The sequence below is a fragment of the Arvicanthis niloticus genome, chromosome 17 (genome assembly GCF_011762505.2).
Source record: "Arvicanthis niloticus isolate mArvNil1 chromosome 17, mArvNil1.pat.X, whole genome shotgun sequence".
Lineage (NCBI taxonomy): Eukaryota > Metazoa > Chordata > Mammalia > Rodentia > Muridae > Arvicanthis > Arvicanthis niloticus.
Window position 1 is genome coordinate 18,257,838 of NC_047674.1, and position 18,380 is coordinate 18,276,217.

Consider the following 18,380-nt stretch of genomic DNA (forward strand, 5'->3'; position numbering starts at 1 on the left):
CAAAAAGTGCAAGAATGAAAGAACTACCATATTGTAAGAGTCATAAAATTAAAATGCATGCTGACATAATACTACACCTTCCTGCAATGTCCTCATGACACATCAGGAAAATAGTCAAGGTACTCTTTTATCATTTATCAAAATGAAAAAGGAAATCCACAGTGTGATGCAAATACATATATAGATGTGAGAAAATAAAATTGGAAGACATTAAAAATAAATGCATTTTTATCTAAAAGAAATCTAGGCCTTTGTGTTTAAATTGTAACTCCAGTTTCCAATACAGTCTCAGTATAAATAGAAAATTTACTGTTTCCCAATTTGAAAACAAGTCTTAGCACAAAAACTCACAAAAGCCCAGATAGAGAAGGGGATGCCTACATCTGGTAGCGACTTACAGGGACATTTCCTGGTTGTTTCCAGCAGTGTGTTGTACCTTTCTATCACTCACAAATGAGAGCAATTATCTCCACTGAGAAAGTAAATTAGACCAACTGCAAATAGCACATGAAACTCACCAGAATTAAGAAGAGGAACTGGTCACTTCAAAACTGATGTATGTTAGGTTTTTCTTCCCTTCCTTTTAAAATTAATAGGCTGTATTTCAAGACTGAGGAGCAAACAGAAAAATTCCCTGTAACCAAAAAATTCAAATGGAATCCTAAGTAAGAATACCAGGTAACATTTCCATTATGCTGGCTTACCCAAACTCCACACAAAAACACTTCATAGCTCTCTTTTTATTGAAACAGAAAAAAAAAAAAAAAAAAACTTCTATGGATACAAGGGCCATCTTTTGAAAAAAATTAATTTTATAAAAAGAGCAAGTCTATTTCATGGAAAATTCAATTCCAGAAGGGAAAAAAAAAAGAGGAGAGAACAGGAGGAAGAGAGAGGAGACAAGGAGGAGGAGGTCACTATAATGTCCCCTTTGAGCATGGGGCTGCTATCAACTTGGCAGAATAGAGCTTTTCTAAGATACTCACACAGCACACCTCTGTCCACACATGTGCAGAAACCAGGGTTGCTGGGACAGTGTCAACGGGAGGCTCTGCACCCAGGAGACAAAATCCCCTCTTGCCCTGCACCTGAGCTCTGCTTGGCTCTAATGCATGTCAACAAGTCCAGCTAGGAGCTTCTCTTCCTTTCTTGGCTACTCTGACTGGGCTTAAGTGACAGTACTCAGTTGCCACACATGTTTTAACAAACTTCCAAATCCCTTAATGGCATATTTGGGATGTAGTTTAATACACTATTCAGGAAATAACTTGGAGCCAAGAAAAGCAATTGATATTTCCACAGGGAGTTCTAGAGAAGACTTAGCAACAAGCCTCTATCAGTATAAAATACAACTATGGACACTATCATCTAAAGACATTTTTATTGACGCTCCTGAAGACATACATGGTATAAGGTGGATCATCACAAGAACTTTTATCTAGTTATTAGAAACATAATAAACTATCTTCATTCTTCTACTTGCTCAGGCTTCAAACTGTTATCATTAATCACCCATTTGTTCTCAGTTTCTACCCACCACCCATCACCCTCTATACGTACTTCTCAATATACATACACAAATACATATACACATACATATATACATACATACCCATCTATCAGGTAACCATGTCAATTCCAAGTTCAATGCTGTCAATCTTAATCTCCATTAGTTCTCTTGAACATGGGCAACAAATTCATAAAAGTCTCCCTGCCCATTTTCAATCTACTCCCAACTCAGGGGTCAGAATAAGCCTAGTAAACACAAGACACATTGCATTGACTCCCCTCCATAACCCTTGTAAGTTTTTCCACTGTAATCAGAGACAGATGCTAACAATGATGCAGAGGCCCTGTCTGATACATCACCTGCACACCACCCCAATCATCCCTTCATCCTCACCCAGTAGTCTTCCTCAGCCTCTGCGTTATTCCTTGATGAACTAGGTATGCACCAAATGCCCCATGAGATCTTCATAACAAGCCCCTCACTTCCTGTGGTTGTTACTGCTCAATTATCTTCTTAAGCCAACGTTATAAAGAATATCAACTCTCATCCCCCAAACACATTCCCTGACAATTTTCTGCCTCTTTAGCACTTATCATTTACTGAGCATGCCACAAAGACAACGAACACCATCCAATACAACTGACTTTCCAAAGAACCCTTAAGTTTCCTCTTCAGAAGGAGCTGTAGTGGAGTGCAGTTGTCAGTGTTCCTAGCCAGTGTTCCTAGCTTGTAACCACAACAGCCAGCCCAGAAAAGAGCCCCGGTAGTGCAGGAGTGGCACTAATGTCTTGGGAGTAACTAACAACTGTCTAACTGGACTTAAGCAATTCAAAAGGAAACTCATATCTGGTTCTATAAACCTAGCCAACTAGAGAAGAACTTACTACTTCATTTCTTTAACTCTACTTAGCTTCCAACTGTATTCTACATACTTATGCTTACACTGACGGGTCAATGTAGCTCTCACTACTCATCTTAAAAGCTTCTTTTTTGCAGCAGACAAAAGCTAATATTGAGATACACAAAAGGTCCAAATGTATAGAGTAATTGACTATGGGGTGCCCAGTCCAACTGGAACACCTACAACACAATCCCTATACCTAAGGCTCAGGGAACATCAGGAAAGAGGGACTGAGAAGACTTAGAGGGCTAAAAAGACAGGTAGCTCAGCTGTTCAGAGCAGATACTGCTCTTACAGAGGACTCAAATTTGGTTCCTAGCATGCACACAGGCTTACAACCTAACCTTGCCTGCTTTACCTTGCCTGGTTGGGTTTTGTCAACTTGACACAAGCTAGGGTCATCTGAGAGGAGGAAATCATAGCTGAGAGAATGCCTCCATAAGTTTGACCTGTAGGAAATCATATGGGCCATTTTCTTGATTGATGATTGATGTGCTAGGGACCATTCCACTGTGAGTGGTGTGGTCCCCGGGCAAGTGAACCTGGGGTATATGAGCAAGCCAGGGGGAACAAGTCAGTAAGCAGCACTTCTCCATGGCCTCTGCATCAGCTCCTGCCTCTAGGTTCCTGTCTTGAGTTCCTGCCCTGACTTCCTGGATGATGGACTACAAGCTGTAAAATGAAATAAACCCTTTTCTTCTAAAATTGCTTTTGGTTATAGTGTTTTATCACAGTAATAGAAACCCTAGCTGAGACACATCTCCAGTTCAGGGGATCCAAAGCCCTCTTCTGGCCTCCACAGGCACTACACTTACATGCACAAACTGAGACACAGATATTTTCTTTCCTTCCCTCCCTCCACCCCCCTCTTATTCTCTCTCCCTTTAAAAACTATTTTTTTAAAAAACTGTAAAAGACAGAAGGCTCGGGGGACGCTGGAGCAGTGGGGTAGGAGAGTGTAGGTGGGGGAGCACTCTCATACAGGCCAAATGGAGGGGGGGAGAGCAGATGTAGGATGGGGGGGGGTAGCAGAGGGTAACCAGGAAGTGGGATATCATAAGATGTAAATGAATGGAATAATTAATAATAATAATAAGTAAATAAATAAATACAGAAGACTGGGTCACCTTCTTCAAGATGGTATCTTCTAGACATAACAGGGATGCTGCACCCTTAAACCTTAACAATATGGTTACCTGCACAAGGCCTTACCCTGATATGAAGAACTACAGGCAATCATAGCTGATGAAGGAGGAAGAATCTTTTTTTTTTTTTTGCAGGGACGAACCCTTTTATAAGTTATTCAGTCTTAAGTTGATAGCTCTAAATACATTTACATACAGGCAAGTAAGTGTGTGTGTGTGGTGACAATTACAGAAAAAAGTTTGCGAATTTGAGAGGGATGGGGGAACACAGAAGGATCAGAAGGAAAGTCATTATACAGATGATATAGTATACTTATATGTGAAATTCTCCATTTTTTAAATGTTTAAAAGAATAAGAGCGTTTTCAGTTCCATGGCCTGTCGGCATGTTTGCATATATCCCATGCTAGTTGTTTACTGTGACCTGCGGAATGACTTCAAGTCACACTTTGTGATTCTTCTAGCATAGCTGCTTTCCCTAGTAACTGTTTGGCTATACAGGGTGTTTTGTGCTTCTGTAAGAATTTCCGAATTCTTCTATTATTCCTGCCATTGTAATATTGGTATGGATGACATTAAATCTATGATTCACTTTAGGTAATATGATTACTTCTACAATATCAATTCTGCTACTCCATGAGGGAGGTCTTACCATTTTCTACTGTTTCCAATTTCTTTCCTTGGTATTTAAAAAAATTTCATTTTAGAGGTCTTTCACCTCTTTGGTTAAGTTTACTTCTAGTTCTGCAATATACAATTCTCAAAACAAATTTTAGTATCAAGATAGTTTGTTTTGTTTTGTTTTGTTTTGTTTTTTTTTTTTTGAGTGGATGGTCGTCAGCTGACATTCATCCTAAAGCCAGGTTCAGAACTAAATGTTTTAGTTAGGATAGATGACAGAGGTGCTGGTTAGTCAACAAAAGGATGGACTGGGTATTAGGACTATCTTGTACCTCACTGGTACAAATTGGCATAATTATGCTCTAATTGTATTTTGAGAGAAAAGTTTCATTTTAACAGGAAGGGTGACGTGTGGGAGGAGCTAAGGTAGGAGGAGTACTGAGAGGAAGAAAAGGAGTAAGAAGAGGAGAAGAAGGAGGAGAGAAGAAGCTAGGTGATGAAAGAGAGAAAGAGGGGAGAGACAGGGAGGCAGATATTCATGTATCTCCACCAGTCAAAGATAGTTGTTATATCTAGGTTGGTCAGTGGATTACACCTCTGATTGAACAATTCCAAACTTATAAAGCTTATGATTAACATTATTTTAAAAAAATGTATAAATGCAAAAAGGAAAAGGGGGCATGGGATAGGGGTTTTCTAAGGGGGGGAATGGGGAAAGGGGATGGCATCTGAAGTGTAAATAAAATATCTTAAAAAAAAAAAAAGAAAAAAAGAACAAACATTCTGGCCAATAACAACAACAACAAAAAAAAGTTTACTTCTAGTTAGGGTTTTTGTTTTGAGGATACTGTAGAAATGTTTTCTGATTTTCTTCTCAGCATATTCATTGTTGATACATAGAAAACTAATTTTTGTATGTTGATTTTGTATTCTGGTACTTTTCTGAAAGGGCTTATCAGATCTAAGAATTTCCTTGGCAGAGTGTTTAGACCCGAGGTTCTCAACCTGTGGGTCCTAATCCTGTTGGGGTCAATGATCCTTTCACAGGGGTCACCTAAACCTTAACAATATGGTTACATCATATTGTTACATTATATCATAATATCGGAGAAACACAGATATTTACAATATGATTCATAACAGTAGTGAAACTACAGTTATGAAGTAGGAATGAAGATAGTCTTACGGTTGGGGTCACCATAACATGAGGAACTGTGTTGAAGGGTTGCAGCACTGGGAAGGTTGAGAAGCACTGGCTTATACACTGACAGTAAACATTCCTCTTCTATTTGCATCTCTTTTGTCTCTTTCTCTTTCTTCACTGCTCTAAGAATTCAAGTACTGTATTAAATAACAGAGGAAGAAGTAGAAATCCCCTTCTTGTTCCTTGTTTTAAAAGAAATGCTTCCAGGTTCTATCACTGAATGCAATATTGGGAATAAGTTTATCACATACAAGCTTTCTTATATTGAGATATGATCCTTTAATGCACAGTTTCTACAACAATTTTGTCATGATAGAGGTTTTAAGCTTTGTCAAAGGCTTTCTCCTGTATTTGATGAGGTATTCATGGAATTTACGTCTTTGATTCATCTTCTCATGTGCTGCATTACATTCATTGATTTCTATATGTTAAACCATATTTACATTTCTTCAATAAAACCATGATTGTGATGTAAGATCTTTTGGCAAGTATTGCAATGAGAATTTTTCTATTTATGATCATCAAGATACCAGCCTGCAGCTACTTTATGGAATAGCTGGAGGAGCTTCGGTGTTCATCCCTAAAGGTCTTGTACAGTCTAGCAGTGAGTCCATCTGGTTTCGGGCTTTTCTTTAAAGAGTCTTCGTAACTGCTTCGGTCCACTGCTCACTGAAGATGAGTCCGTAATGCTCTAGATTCAATTTGGTAGGTCGGGTCTAAGAATCTGCCCATTCCTTCTAGATTTTCCAGCTCATTGGACTGCTAAGTTTCCAAAATATTATCTAATAATATTCTGAATTTCTATGATACCATTTTAATGGTCCCCTTTTCAGCTCCAACTTCATTAATTTGCTCGCGCTCTCTCTCTCTCTCTCTCTCTCTCTCTCTCTCTCTCTCTCTCTCTCTCTCTCGTTACTTTAGCTAATGGTCTGTCAGCCCTGTTTCTCTCTTCAAAGAACCACCTCTTTGTTCTGTTGATCTTTTATATTTTCTTTTACTTCCCACTTCATTACTATCATCTCTGATCCTTATTTCTTTCCATATACTAATGTGGGGTTTGACTTGTGCATATTTTTCTAAGACCTTAAGGTTTATCATTAAGCAATGCATTTGAGTTTTCTCTGATTTTTAATGTAAGCACAGATGGCTATAAACTTCCCTCTTAGAAATGACTTGGCTGTATCCAAAAGGTTATAACAAAGTTGTGGTTTTCCTTTTTGTTTGATTCTAGAAATCTTCAAAATTCTTCCCTTATTTAAGTGATTCACTGGTCATTTGAAAATATACTGTTCAATCTTCATGCATTTGTAGATTCTGTGGTTTCTCTTGCTATTGACTTCTAGTTTATTCACTATGACATGGTAAAATAAATTGTTTTCATTTATTTTTCTTTGTTAAGACTTGCTTTAAGCCTTAAAAGATGGTCTACTATGGACAAAGTATCATGGACTTCTGAAATAATATTTATTCCACAGCAATTGAAAGAATGTTCTACAGATAATCAATTGGACCTATGGTGTAGGTTAACTAATTTTTTTATTTATCTAGATAACTGATATATTAATAGGAATAGAGCACAAAAACTGTTGTTGTTATTGCATCTGGACCCACTTGTCCATTTATGTCTCATACTGTTTGCTTTATGAAACTGGGTACACCAACATTCGGAGTATAAATATTTTTAATTGTTACATCTTCTTAATGGATTGTTTCCTTTAAAAATAGGCAAGATCTTCTAACTTTGGCTTGATGTCTGCTATGTCAGAAATAAGTATACTATTCGTGATTTATTTTGGATTCCATTTGTTTAGAATGCCATTTTCTACCTTTCCACTTTGGATCTCTGTGTGCCTTTGATACAGGGTGAGTTTCTTGTAGACAACAAACACCTAAATTTTGTTTGTTTTAAATCCATTCATACAATCTGCATCTTTTAGTTGAAGAGTTATGACCATTTATATTTAGGTTTATTATACATACCAATTTCTCCCTTCCTTACCTTAGAGGCTAACTGGTTTCATGAGTTGCAGAAGTTTGATTCTTTCCTACTTTCCACTGTTCATTCTCCTGGTAAGATGTACTGTTTCCCAGGCTCTCAGACTTTGGGCTTTCTTCCTCTTCCATGTGATACTCCTTTAAACATTTTCAGACATGCAGACTTAGTGAGCATGAATTGTTTTAGTTTAATGCTTATCACAGGAAGTCTTTATTTACCCTTTGATTTTAAAGGATAACTGTTCATTACAGTAATCTTGATTGGTAGTTTTGTTTCAGAGTTTGAATTAGTAAGTCTATGTTCTTCAAGTCTTTAGTATATCTGCTGATAAGTCTTCTGTTATCTTACTAGATTTACCTTTGTAATTTATCTGACATTTCTTTCTTGTAGCTTTCAGTACTGTTTATCCTGTACTTTATTACTTAACTGTTATGCTCATTCATTACTTATTTGTGTGCAGTGAGTGGATACACATGTCCCATGGGAAAAACATGGTGGTTAAAGGACAATTTTGAAGATTTTGTTCTCTCCCTCCTCCACCATATGGGTTCTGACGATCAACCTCAGCTCATCAGGCTTGACAACAAGCATCTGTACACACTGAGCAATTTCACAGGCTCCATTATATACTCTATACTTTAATATAACATGGAAAGTTTCTTCCAGGCATGTCTTTTAGGGATCCTAGATGCCTTGTATTCTTGGATATCCTTTGCTTTGCTAAATTTAAGGTATTTTCTGCTTTAATTTCATTAAAATATTTAGGTCATTACTCTGTGACTCAGTGTGGTACTTTGAATAAGAATGGCCCCATAGGCTCAAGTATTTGAATGTTTGGTCATTAGGAAGTGACAATACTTGAGCAAGATTAGAAATAGGTGTGGCCTTGTTGGAGGAAGTGTGCCACTGGGGGTAGACTTTGGAGTTTCAGAAGCCCAAGTCAGATCCAATAGCTCTCTCTCTCTCCCTGTTGCCTTCAGACACATATAGCTCAGCTCCTTCTCCAGCACCATGTCTGCCTGTGTGCCACCAAGTTTTCTGTCGTGCAGATAATGGACTAAACCTCTGAAAATGTAAGCAAGCCCCAATTAAATGTCTTCCTTTATAAGAGTTGCCATGGTCATAGTGTCTCTTCACAGCAACAGAACACTGATGAAGACACTCGGTTTCCTTTCTTCTATAAGAAATTTGTAGTTCTCCTTGTACCTAGTCTATTCTATTGGATGCTTTCCACTGAGTTTTAAGTTTTGATCTACTGGCCTTTGATTTCTAAGATTATAGGGTTATTGTTATTTTGTCCAAGATTTTGATCTCTTTTTTGTTAACTTTTCATCCAAGCTGTTGGATTTCTTATCAAGGTCTTAAATTTATTTATTTACCCCATTCCTGTGTTTATTTGAATCATCTCTAAAGTCACTGATGCTTTTTCCACTTTCTACAATTTTTATTATTTTATGTTCATGAGTCTTTTACCCATGTGTGTGTCTGTGTACCATGTGCATACCTGGTATTAGCAGAGCCCAGAAGAGGACATAAGACTGTCTGGCACTGGAGCTGCAGACAATTGTGAGCCATGTAGGTGCTCTGCAAGACTACTTCTGCACAACTTCTGCAAGACTAACCATGTTGAGCCATCTCTCCAACCAACTTTTCAACCAATAGATTTTAATTCTGGCATTTCAATCATTTCTATACTTTTGGACTCAGCTACTGAAGAGTTGTGAACTTTTGGAGAAGTCATTACATATTTCAGGCTTCTTCTATTTCTAGGTTATAATATGTATATCTGTAAAAATAGCTACCTCCTTTGTCTTTATTAAGGAGTTCTCAGTGAACACCTCTCTGTTAAAAGATTGACCTTGATACCATACTGTAGCAAGGAGAGACCTGCTGTTTCAGCAACAACACCCAAACAAACCACAAAAGTAACCAACCACAAGAATGAAAATAGAACAACAACATCACATAAACTATGAAGTTAAAGTTGGTTGAAGTAAATGCAGTAATACATATAAATGAAATAAAAGAGGCAAAAAAATTAAAGACATAGGGCTCACTGAAAGTAAAAGAAGGAGGAGGAAGAGGAAGAGGAGGAGGAAGAAGAGGAAGAAGAGGAGGAGGAGGAAGAAGAAGAGAAGGAGGAGGAAAGGAGAAGGAGAAGAGGAGAAAGAGGAAGAGGAGGAGGAGTGAAAATGGCCATCTTACCAAAAGCAATCTACAGATTCAATGCAATCCCCATCAAATTTCCAACACAATTCTTCACAGACATGCAACAAGCAATTCTCAACTTCATATGGGAAAAAAAAAAAAAAAAAAAAACAGAATAGCAAAAACAATTCTCAACAATGAAAGAACTTCTTCTAGGGGAATCACATCCCTGACCTCAACCTGTACTACAGAGTAATAGTCATTAAAAACCCCATGGTAGCTCTCTCCTCCAGCCGAGCAAGATGCCCAAAGGAAAGAAGGCCAAGGGGAAGAAGGTGGCCCCGGCCCCGGCCCCGGCCGTCGTCAAGAAACAGGAGGCCAAAAAGGTGGTCAATCCATTGTTCGAGAAAAGGCTCAAGAACTTCAGCATTGGGCAGGACATCCAGCCCAAAAGAGATCTAACACGCTTCCTTAAGTGGCCGCGATACATCAGGCTGTATCAGCAGAGAGCCATCCTCTATAAGCGGCTCAAAGTACCTCCTGCCATTAACCAGTTCACCCAGGCCCTGGACAGGCAAACAGCTACTCAGCTGCTTAAACTTGCCCACAAGCACAGGCCAGAGACAAAGCAAGAGAAGAAGCAAAGGCTACTGGCCCGTGCTGAGAAGAAAGCTGCTGGCAAAGGGGACGTCCCAACTAAGAGACCACCTGTCCTCCGAGCAGGAGTCAATACAGTCACCACCTTGGTGGAGAACAAGAAGGCTCAGCTGGTGGTGATTGCCTATGATGTAGACCCCATTGAGCTGGTGGTTGTCCTGCCTGCCCTGTGTCGAAAGATGGGGATGCCTTACTGCATCATCAAGGGAAAGGCCAGGCTGGGGCGCCTAGTCCACAGGAAGACATGCACCACTGTTGCCTTCACACAGGTTAACTCTGAAGACAAGGGTGCTCGCAACGTCCTGGGTCCTAAGTCTGTGGCTCGCATTGCCAAGCTGAAAAAGGCAAAGGCTAAAGAACTCGCCACTAAACTGGGTTTAAAATGTACACTTGGGTTTTCTGTACATAAATATAATTACAAAATTTTAAAAAACCCATGGTATTGATACAAACAGACAGGTAGGTCAATGGAATAGAATTGGAGACCCAGAAATAAACCCACACACCTATAGACACTTGATTTTTGACAAAGAAGACAAAACCACACAATGGGAAAAAGAAAGTACAAATCTAACTGGATGTCTGCATGTAGAAGAAATCAAATAGATCCATATTTATAACCTTGCACAAAACTCAAGTCCAAGTGTATCAAAGACCTCAATGTAAAACAAAACACATTAAATCTAATAGATCAGAAAGTGGGGCATAGCCTTGAACTCATTGGTACAGCAGACAACTTTCTGAACAGAACACCAATGGCTCAGGCACTAAGAGCAGCAATTGACAAATGAGACCTCATGAAACTGAAATGCTTCGGGACATGCAAAGGACATGGTCAATAGGACAAAATGGCAGCCTACAGATTGGGAAAAGCTCTTCACTAATTCTACATCTGATAGAAGTTTAATAGCCAAAATAGATAAAGAACTCAAGAAGTTAGACTCCAAAAAACCAAATAACCCAATTTAAAAATGGGGTACAGAGCTAAACTGAGAAGTCTCAACAGAGGAATCCTGAAAAGCTGAGAAGCACTTAAAGAAATGTTCAACATCCTTAGTCAGCAGGGAAATGCAAATCAAAACAACCCTTAGATCCCACCTTACACCAATCAGAATGGCTAAGATGGAAAACTCAAGTGACAGCACATGCTATGTAGGATGTGAAGCAAAGGGAACACTCCTTCATTGCTGGTGGGAGTGCAAACTGGTACAACCACTCTGGAAATCAATGTGGTGGTTTCTCAGAATACTGGGAACAGTTCTACCTGAAGACCCACCTATACCACTCCTAGGCATATACCAAAAAGATGCTCCACCATTCCACAAGGACACATGCTCCACTATGTTCATAGCAGCCTTATTCATAATAGCCAGAAACTGAAAACAACCCAGATGTCCCTCAACTGAAGAATGGATATAAAAAATGTGGTTCATTTTCACAATGAAATACTATTCAGCTATTAAAAACAAGAACATTATGAATTTTGCAGGCAAATTAATGGAACTAGAAAATATCACTCTGAGTGAGGTAGCCCAAACCCAAAAGGACATGAATGATATATACTCACTGATAAGTGGATATTAGCCAAAAAGTATAGAATACCCATGATACCACGCACAGACCATACGAAGTTTAACAAGAAGGAAGGCCCAAGTGAGGATGCTTCAATCCCACTTTTACCAAGTTTTTTGTAGCTAACCCATTCAGTTATATGACCTGCATACTCATAGATAGGGACTAGACTGACACTCTCCTACATCAGTGGAATATGAACGTGTGTCTCCTAGTAAAGAGTAAAGATTCGAGTCTCCTTAGAAATGATCAAACTAGGATTCTTTTTAGCGAAAATTCTGTGTTTGTATTCCTAGAAGTATACTGACAGAGCAGCTAATACTTGCTTGAATCAAATACTACTCCTTTTAGAATCACACCAATTTCTGACACAGAATCAAAGCAGAAATATAATACTATTCAGAAAAGAAAATAACCTAAGTGTTTCAATAACTTGTCAACTAAAATAAGGATCATTTCCCTCCCTCTTCCTGTGTGTTTCATGGGAAAAAAAGTTTTAAAATAAGGATCATTTATATTTAAATTTTTTATTTATGTAGAGGCTTAGCTAGTACCTAATCTCAAATCCCTACATCATACCACCCTGTAGTAGATGCATGCCACATTTCATAGATACTTCAATATCCTGGAACTCACTGAAAAGTAAATTCATCCTGCAAACCATCTCTGAAAATCAGATATGTTTAGTGAAGACGTTTGTGGGCAAGAGAGCATCAGGCACCGAAACAAGGGCTTGGCATAGTTTATATGGTCAATCTCTACTAACAAACCAGAAATAACTACCAGAGGAGCAGAAATAGGGAGATGGCTCACACAGCAAAATCTCCACACCATTCTTCACAGAACAATGACTTAGAAAATAAAGGCTAGATTTCTGGTGTCAGATGAAGGAAATGTAAGTGTGGGGAAGGGGAAACTAGAACAAACTCGGGGATATTACACTGGAATTGGAGATTTCTGCATGGACACACATTTTAATGCATGGTGGAGAAGCAGGTGTGTGAGTGTATGTGTTGTGCATTTATTGGTTCTTGTTCACTAAGGGGGCTTCAGAGAGCCTGCATTTCTTCAAAACAAACAGGCTTAAAAAAATGAGTAAGCCCAGTGAAAGCACTACATACCAGATCTGTTGCAATTTAAACAAAATAAATGTAAAGAAATTACTCCTCACCAAGTAATGAGAACAACCAATCACCTCTGAGAAGCAACATGATCTGCTCTTCACCAAAGAGCATCTCTGCACAGAATCACATGTACTTCTTAGGACCTGGGAATCAAACCTTTGCTTAATGCTCACTATCACGTCCACACTTAGAATTTCAGCCCTTAGTGTCACATGAGTCATGACAACATGAGTAGCCATCTCCCTTAGAATAAGCCACCCCAAACCAGTCAAGCAAAAGTGGAATCATCTCAGCAAAGATGATTCCAGAGAGAACACCACATGACAGTCTCTAAGGCCAAGCAGGGGTGTTTGTCCACTAGAGCATTGGGCACCAGCCATTGGTCAAAATGATACTAAGAATTTAAAGTAAGTTCCTAAAAACTCTGACCTGATTCTCAAAATACATCTGTTTAATGAGGTGCTTGGGTTTAGGAAGGAAGGACTGGTTGTTGTTCTTACTTCCTTTGGCCCTAGGAGTAATACAGTATCACTTCTTTGGAGTATGAGGGAGGCTTTTAAAGTATTTGTTTTTCTACTATGAATACTATATTTCTAAATGAATGCATAAAATCCAGTATTATTTCCAATTCATATTTCACATAAAGTCATGTTTCATTTTAAACTAACAAAATTTCAAATGTTCCCTAAAGGCTTTACACACATGTACTTCTACAATTCAATAACACAAGAGGCAGCTACTGTAAACTGAAAGGCTAGTCTAGGTGTTTCATATGAAATTACTCTGGAGGAAATCTACTTATGGGACTTAACTATGAAGAAATTCTAGAAAAGAACAAAGGCTTGGTCATGAGCTATAAAATGTATCAAAACTATATAATTGTTACAACATATAAGGAAAGAGCTTATCTACACTGTAGTTGATGGCTTCAAGTTAACATCTGCCAAGAGATTTAGTAAGAAAATTATATTAACTAGAAGCTCTCCAGATTTACTGGCTAAGTCTCCAGCCATGCATAAAAATGCCTCTTTTTTTTCCCCTTCAGTATTCTGAATTCCTCTGCAAACAGCTAAGTCACATACCAAAAGGAAAGCTACTTTTCAACAAAGTAGACCAGATTCTTTTTTAAAAGAATCTGAAGCCACAAAGTCACTGTGTAGCCCTGTAGCACTGACCCTAAGAGGAGCTGCTGGAACCTGATCACAAAGGAGTTCTGCAAGCTCCTCCAATTTGGGCTTCAGGTAGGGGTAGTGGTACAACTGGGATTTGGGTTGGTTTGGTTGGGTTGGCTGCTTTGGATTGGACTGAGTTGGGTTGGGTTGGGTTAGGTTAGGTCATTTGAAACAGGGCATTATGTAGACCAGGCTGGCCTTGAACTCTGAGATCCTACCTCTGCCTCTGCCTCTCTGCCTCTCTCTCTACCTCTCTCTCTCTCTGCCTCTCTCTGCCTCTCTCTCTCTCTGCCTCTCTCTGCCTCTCTCTCTACCTCTCTCTCTGCCTCTCTCTCTCTCTGCCTCTCTCTGCCTCTCTCTCTCTGCCTCTCTCTGCCTCTCTCTCTCTCTCTGCCTCTCTCTGCCTCTCTCTCTCTGCCTCTCTCTCTCTGCCTTTCTCTCTCTGCCTCTCTCTGCCTCTCTCTGCCTCTCTCTCTGCCTCTCTCTCTGCCTCTCTCTGCCTCTCTCTGTCTCTCTCTGCCTCTCTCTGCCTCTCTCTGTCTCTCTCTGCCTCTCCGCCTCTGCCTCTCTGTGAGTGCTGGAATTAAAAGTGTGTGCCAACACATTAGCCTCATTTTTTTTTTTTTATATTTAAGCAATGGTTACCTTTTAGATGGTGAAATAACTTTTTTAAAAACCAACAATTTTCTAAGAATACAACTCAAGAAAAAAATTCATATTGTTTTGTATGAATCATTTTTAAAAGTTGTCATCTTCCCTACATTGATAGAAACAAAAATGTGCCCAGTGTAGGCTGTGTCTACCATGTAACCTTAGTTTATGCTGCTGCAAAAATTCTGGAAATTCCCCTGGGCAGAGATTTTTGTATACTAAGTATCAGCCAAGAACAAATTTTTACAGCTGACTTCTAAACTCTTTAAAATTACACTTTATAATGGAAATACTGACAGATGTTTTACCTAAAAGCACTGTTCTAATATCTCTAGCTTTCAAAAATACAAAACTATGAACTCAGAATCAAAGACCAAAGAATGAAAAAGAAAAGTCATTAAATTATACAATTACCCTTTTCAATAGGTATAAACTACAGGCAGCAGGATGGCTCTGTGGGTAAACACACATCCCATCCCGTCAAGCCTGATGACCTGGGACCCACATAGTGGAAAGAACCAACTCCCACACAGCTTTTCTCTGACCTGCACATGTGAGCTGTGACACACACACACACACACACACACACACACACACACACAAATAATAATCGTTTAATACAGACACACTTTATGGATAAAATATGTTCACATGCCCTAATAGTTGCATTTATTTTTACAAATGTTCTGCTAAACCACTAAGTCAGCATTTCAGTGAACGGAGAACTTACCCCAAGCATGATAAGTCATCAATGTCTAACTTAACCCATCAACCCATGTGCAGATAGATTTCAGTTCCTGCTTCAACACTCTGAAGAAGGAGTATAATAGAAATTCATATTGACTCAAAGAGTAAATCATCTTGGGCTTTGGAAAACTTGCAACACAGGGAACCATTCAAACCTATGACAAGAGCGTCCTACTGGAGAGCATAAAGTCAGGCAAAGTAGACAATTGTGGCTATGTGAACTTTACCCCAGACCATCCACACTTTTCAAATTCAGCTCACTAGTTCTAATCAGAACAATCGAGGGTAAGCTACTCTCAGTAATCTCCCCCCAGTCTTAGAGTAGAACACACACAGCACAGCATACATACATACACTCCATCCTCTTCTGCCATGCAAGTCCATACAAGAAAATATACACAGAACTAAAACCTTAACAACACGGGTACTTTGATCTTTGTGGCTCAATACTTAGTTTGATGTCCTAATTCATCCCCCTTTCAGAGAAGTTACCAAGGCAAATCACCATCTCTCTGTTTAATACTATCTGAATTACATAGTGAAACCACTAAGGGCGAGAAATATAAGTAACAGGTTAGTAAAAGAACAAGGGTAAAATGTGAGTTTGCTATTGGAAAGCAATATCAAAAATCTGTAGCCAAATCCACCATGCTTATCTTAATAACTGCCATTAAAACACAATTAAATTAAAAGAGCTGGAGAGATGACTCAGTGGTTAAGAGTGATGGCTACTCTTTCAGAGGACTCAGGTTCAATTCCCGGCACCCACACAACAGCTTACAACTGTCTGGAACTCCTGTTCCAAGGGATCTGACCCTCTCACACAGACATGCAGGCAAAACATCAACATACATAAAAGAAGAATAAATTATAAAAAACATAATTATATTTGTGCACTAATTAAAAGTAGTACAGAGGAATGCCATTAAATTTTCCTCCTGATTTAAATACCTTTAGTCAATATAGTTCAGTTTTATTTGCATATAGAAAAGTACACAAGCCATAAATGCCCAGTATGATGAAATCTTGCAAAGCAAATACACTGATGTAACCATATACAAGATGAAAAAGGATCACCAAAATACTAGTTTTCTATGTTGTACAAAACTACCTACACACACTTCACTGCTCCAGGTTCCTCCTAATTCCTAAAGAATTCTCCCTGAATATGGATAAAGTCACATGTGTATAAACTGTATCCCAGCATTAAAGATTAAAAGATGGTAGCCTAATGAACAAGAAGATAGAAGAAAAGATTGATTTCTGTATTGATGGATTCTCAACAAGGTTTATCAGTAAAAAGCATCTGGACAAAATGACAGGAAGGTATAACAATGACCACTCCAATCTGACCTAGTCTATGTAAGGTCATGTCCCCTCTCTTCACCCAGCATTCTAAATTATAAAGAGAAGATGCACCCACATTATTATGTTAGCTAAGTCAATAGTCTTTCTTTTACTTTTCAGAAGCCAGAACATCTGGAATGCTGAGATAACGTCAGAATGTGTTAACACAGCTCCTTACTTTTAGGTCTGTGCAATGACTTAACACAAAATGTAAAATTGCTAAGGTTTGACTTTTTATTTTATGCACCACATGCATGCAGTACAGAGAAACCAGAAGAAGGTGTCAGATCCCTAGGAACTGGAGCTTCACATGGTCACTAGCCACCATATGGATGCTAGGACCTGAGCCCAAGACCTCTGTAAAAGCAGCCAGGACTGTTAATTGCTGAGCCATCTCTGCAGACCATGCTAAGAGATTTAACTTACCAAAAAGTACTATGTCTATAAGAACTACAGGAATTTTGCCTAAGAAGCCAAGTCCATGAAGAAGATTCCACTTCCCCCATTCCCTCGCTATAAAAGCCCTTTGTGAACTGAGTACCCTATGACAAAGCTGTGAAGAGAACATCCCCTCCATCTTATAAAAACTGCCCTTAAATAATTTCCTTCCTATCAAATGGCAAGAAGCAAGTTAAACAGGAACAAAAAAAAATTAAGACAAAAAAATAAAGTTATTCCTTATCAATTTCATTCTTTTAAAATCAGTGAAGGACTGAGCATACCTTGCCATAAATTCCTTAGATAATAAAGTGTTGAAACTATTTTCTAGAGGGAAAATTAAATAATCCACTTAAGAACAACTTGAAATAGACTTTTCTAAAATGGACAGGTATAGAAGTCAGCTTATCTAGTCAACAGCCTTTTGACATCATATGTTAGCAAAACATAACTCCTTCAATCAAAAGGGGGAGGGAGACTTGTAAGAAAGCCTACACAATACTTGCACATATACACACACACTCCCCCTAATACTCCACCTTTTCACCATCAAATCAAAAAGACTATTTATCTTCCCTCTCAAAAATTCCTCTGCTGTCAATTAATGTAGGAGACAAATCAGAGCTTACAGATCCTGCCTTCCAACACTTAACTACCTTTTTTTTTTTCTTTTCCAAAAGCCCAGTGGCATAATATATGGGCTTCTGTGTGCACTGAGCTGAAGTCCTTGCTCAATATTGCCTCCAAAAGTGTCACATAAAACTAAGATGGATCTTAGGGAGACAAAGGCATAGGTGCGCTCACACCTAACAAATGGCATGACTTTCAGTTCTGTTCCCTAGCACTCTATCATCTGGCTGCTTCTGTATCTTTTGCAACATACTTTATAATAAACCCTAAGTTTAATCATTATCACTGTTTAAAAACCAGGCATGAGAGTACATACCTGTAATCCCAGCACTCCAGGGAGAGACAAGGTTATCCTTGGCTACATGGCAAGTTTGAGGAAGAAAAGAAGGGGAGGGAGGGAGGGAGGGAGAGAAGGAAGGAGGGAGAAAGATAGGTAAAGAAAGAAAGAAAATAGAATAATTTATATTTTATATTCAAAGAGAAAAATTCTATCTAGCTCCCACATACAAACCTAGAAA

At 38.7% G+C, this 18,380-nt stretch overlaps 1 protein-coding gene and 1 pseudogene across 6 annotated transcripts in view; one reads left to right on the plus strand and one right to left on the minus strand.

Annotated features, from left to right (window-relative positions):
• Dis3l2 (DIS3 like 3'-5' exoribonuclease 2) overlaps positions 1-18,380 on the minus strand; it is a 309,644-nt gene that overhangs the window by 213,259 nt on the left and 78,005 nt on the right. For 3 of the 6 annotated variants that reach the window (XM_076914866.1, XM_034521596.2, XM_076914867.1), the window contains exon 6: positions 18,179-18,220. The exons of the other annotated variants lie outside the window; for them this stretch is intronic. In XM_076914866.1, the coding sequence (XP_076770981.1) occupies positions 18,179-18,220 (42 nt within the window). The remainder of the gene's footprint in view (positions 1-18,178; positions 18,221-18,380) is intronic. 6 annotated transcript variants of the gene reach the window in all.
• LOC117722439 (large ribosomal subunit protein eL8 pseudogene) lies at positions 9,827-10,627 on the plus strand (annotated as a pseudogene).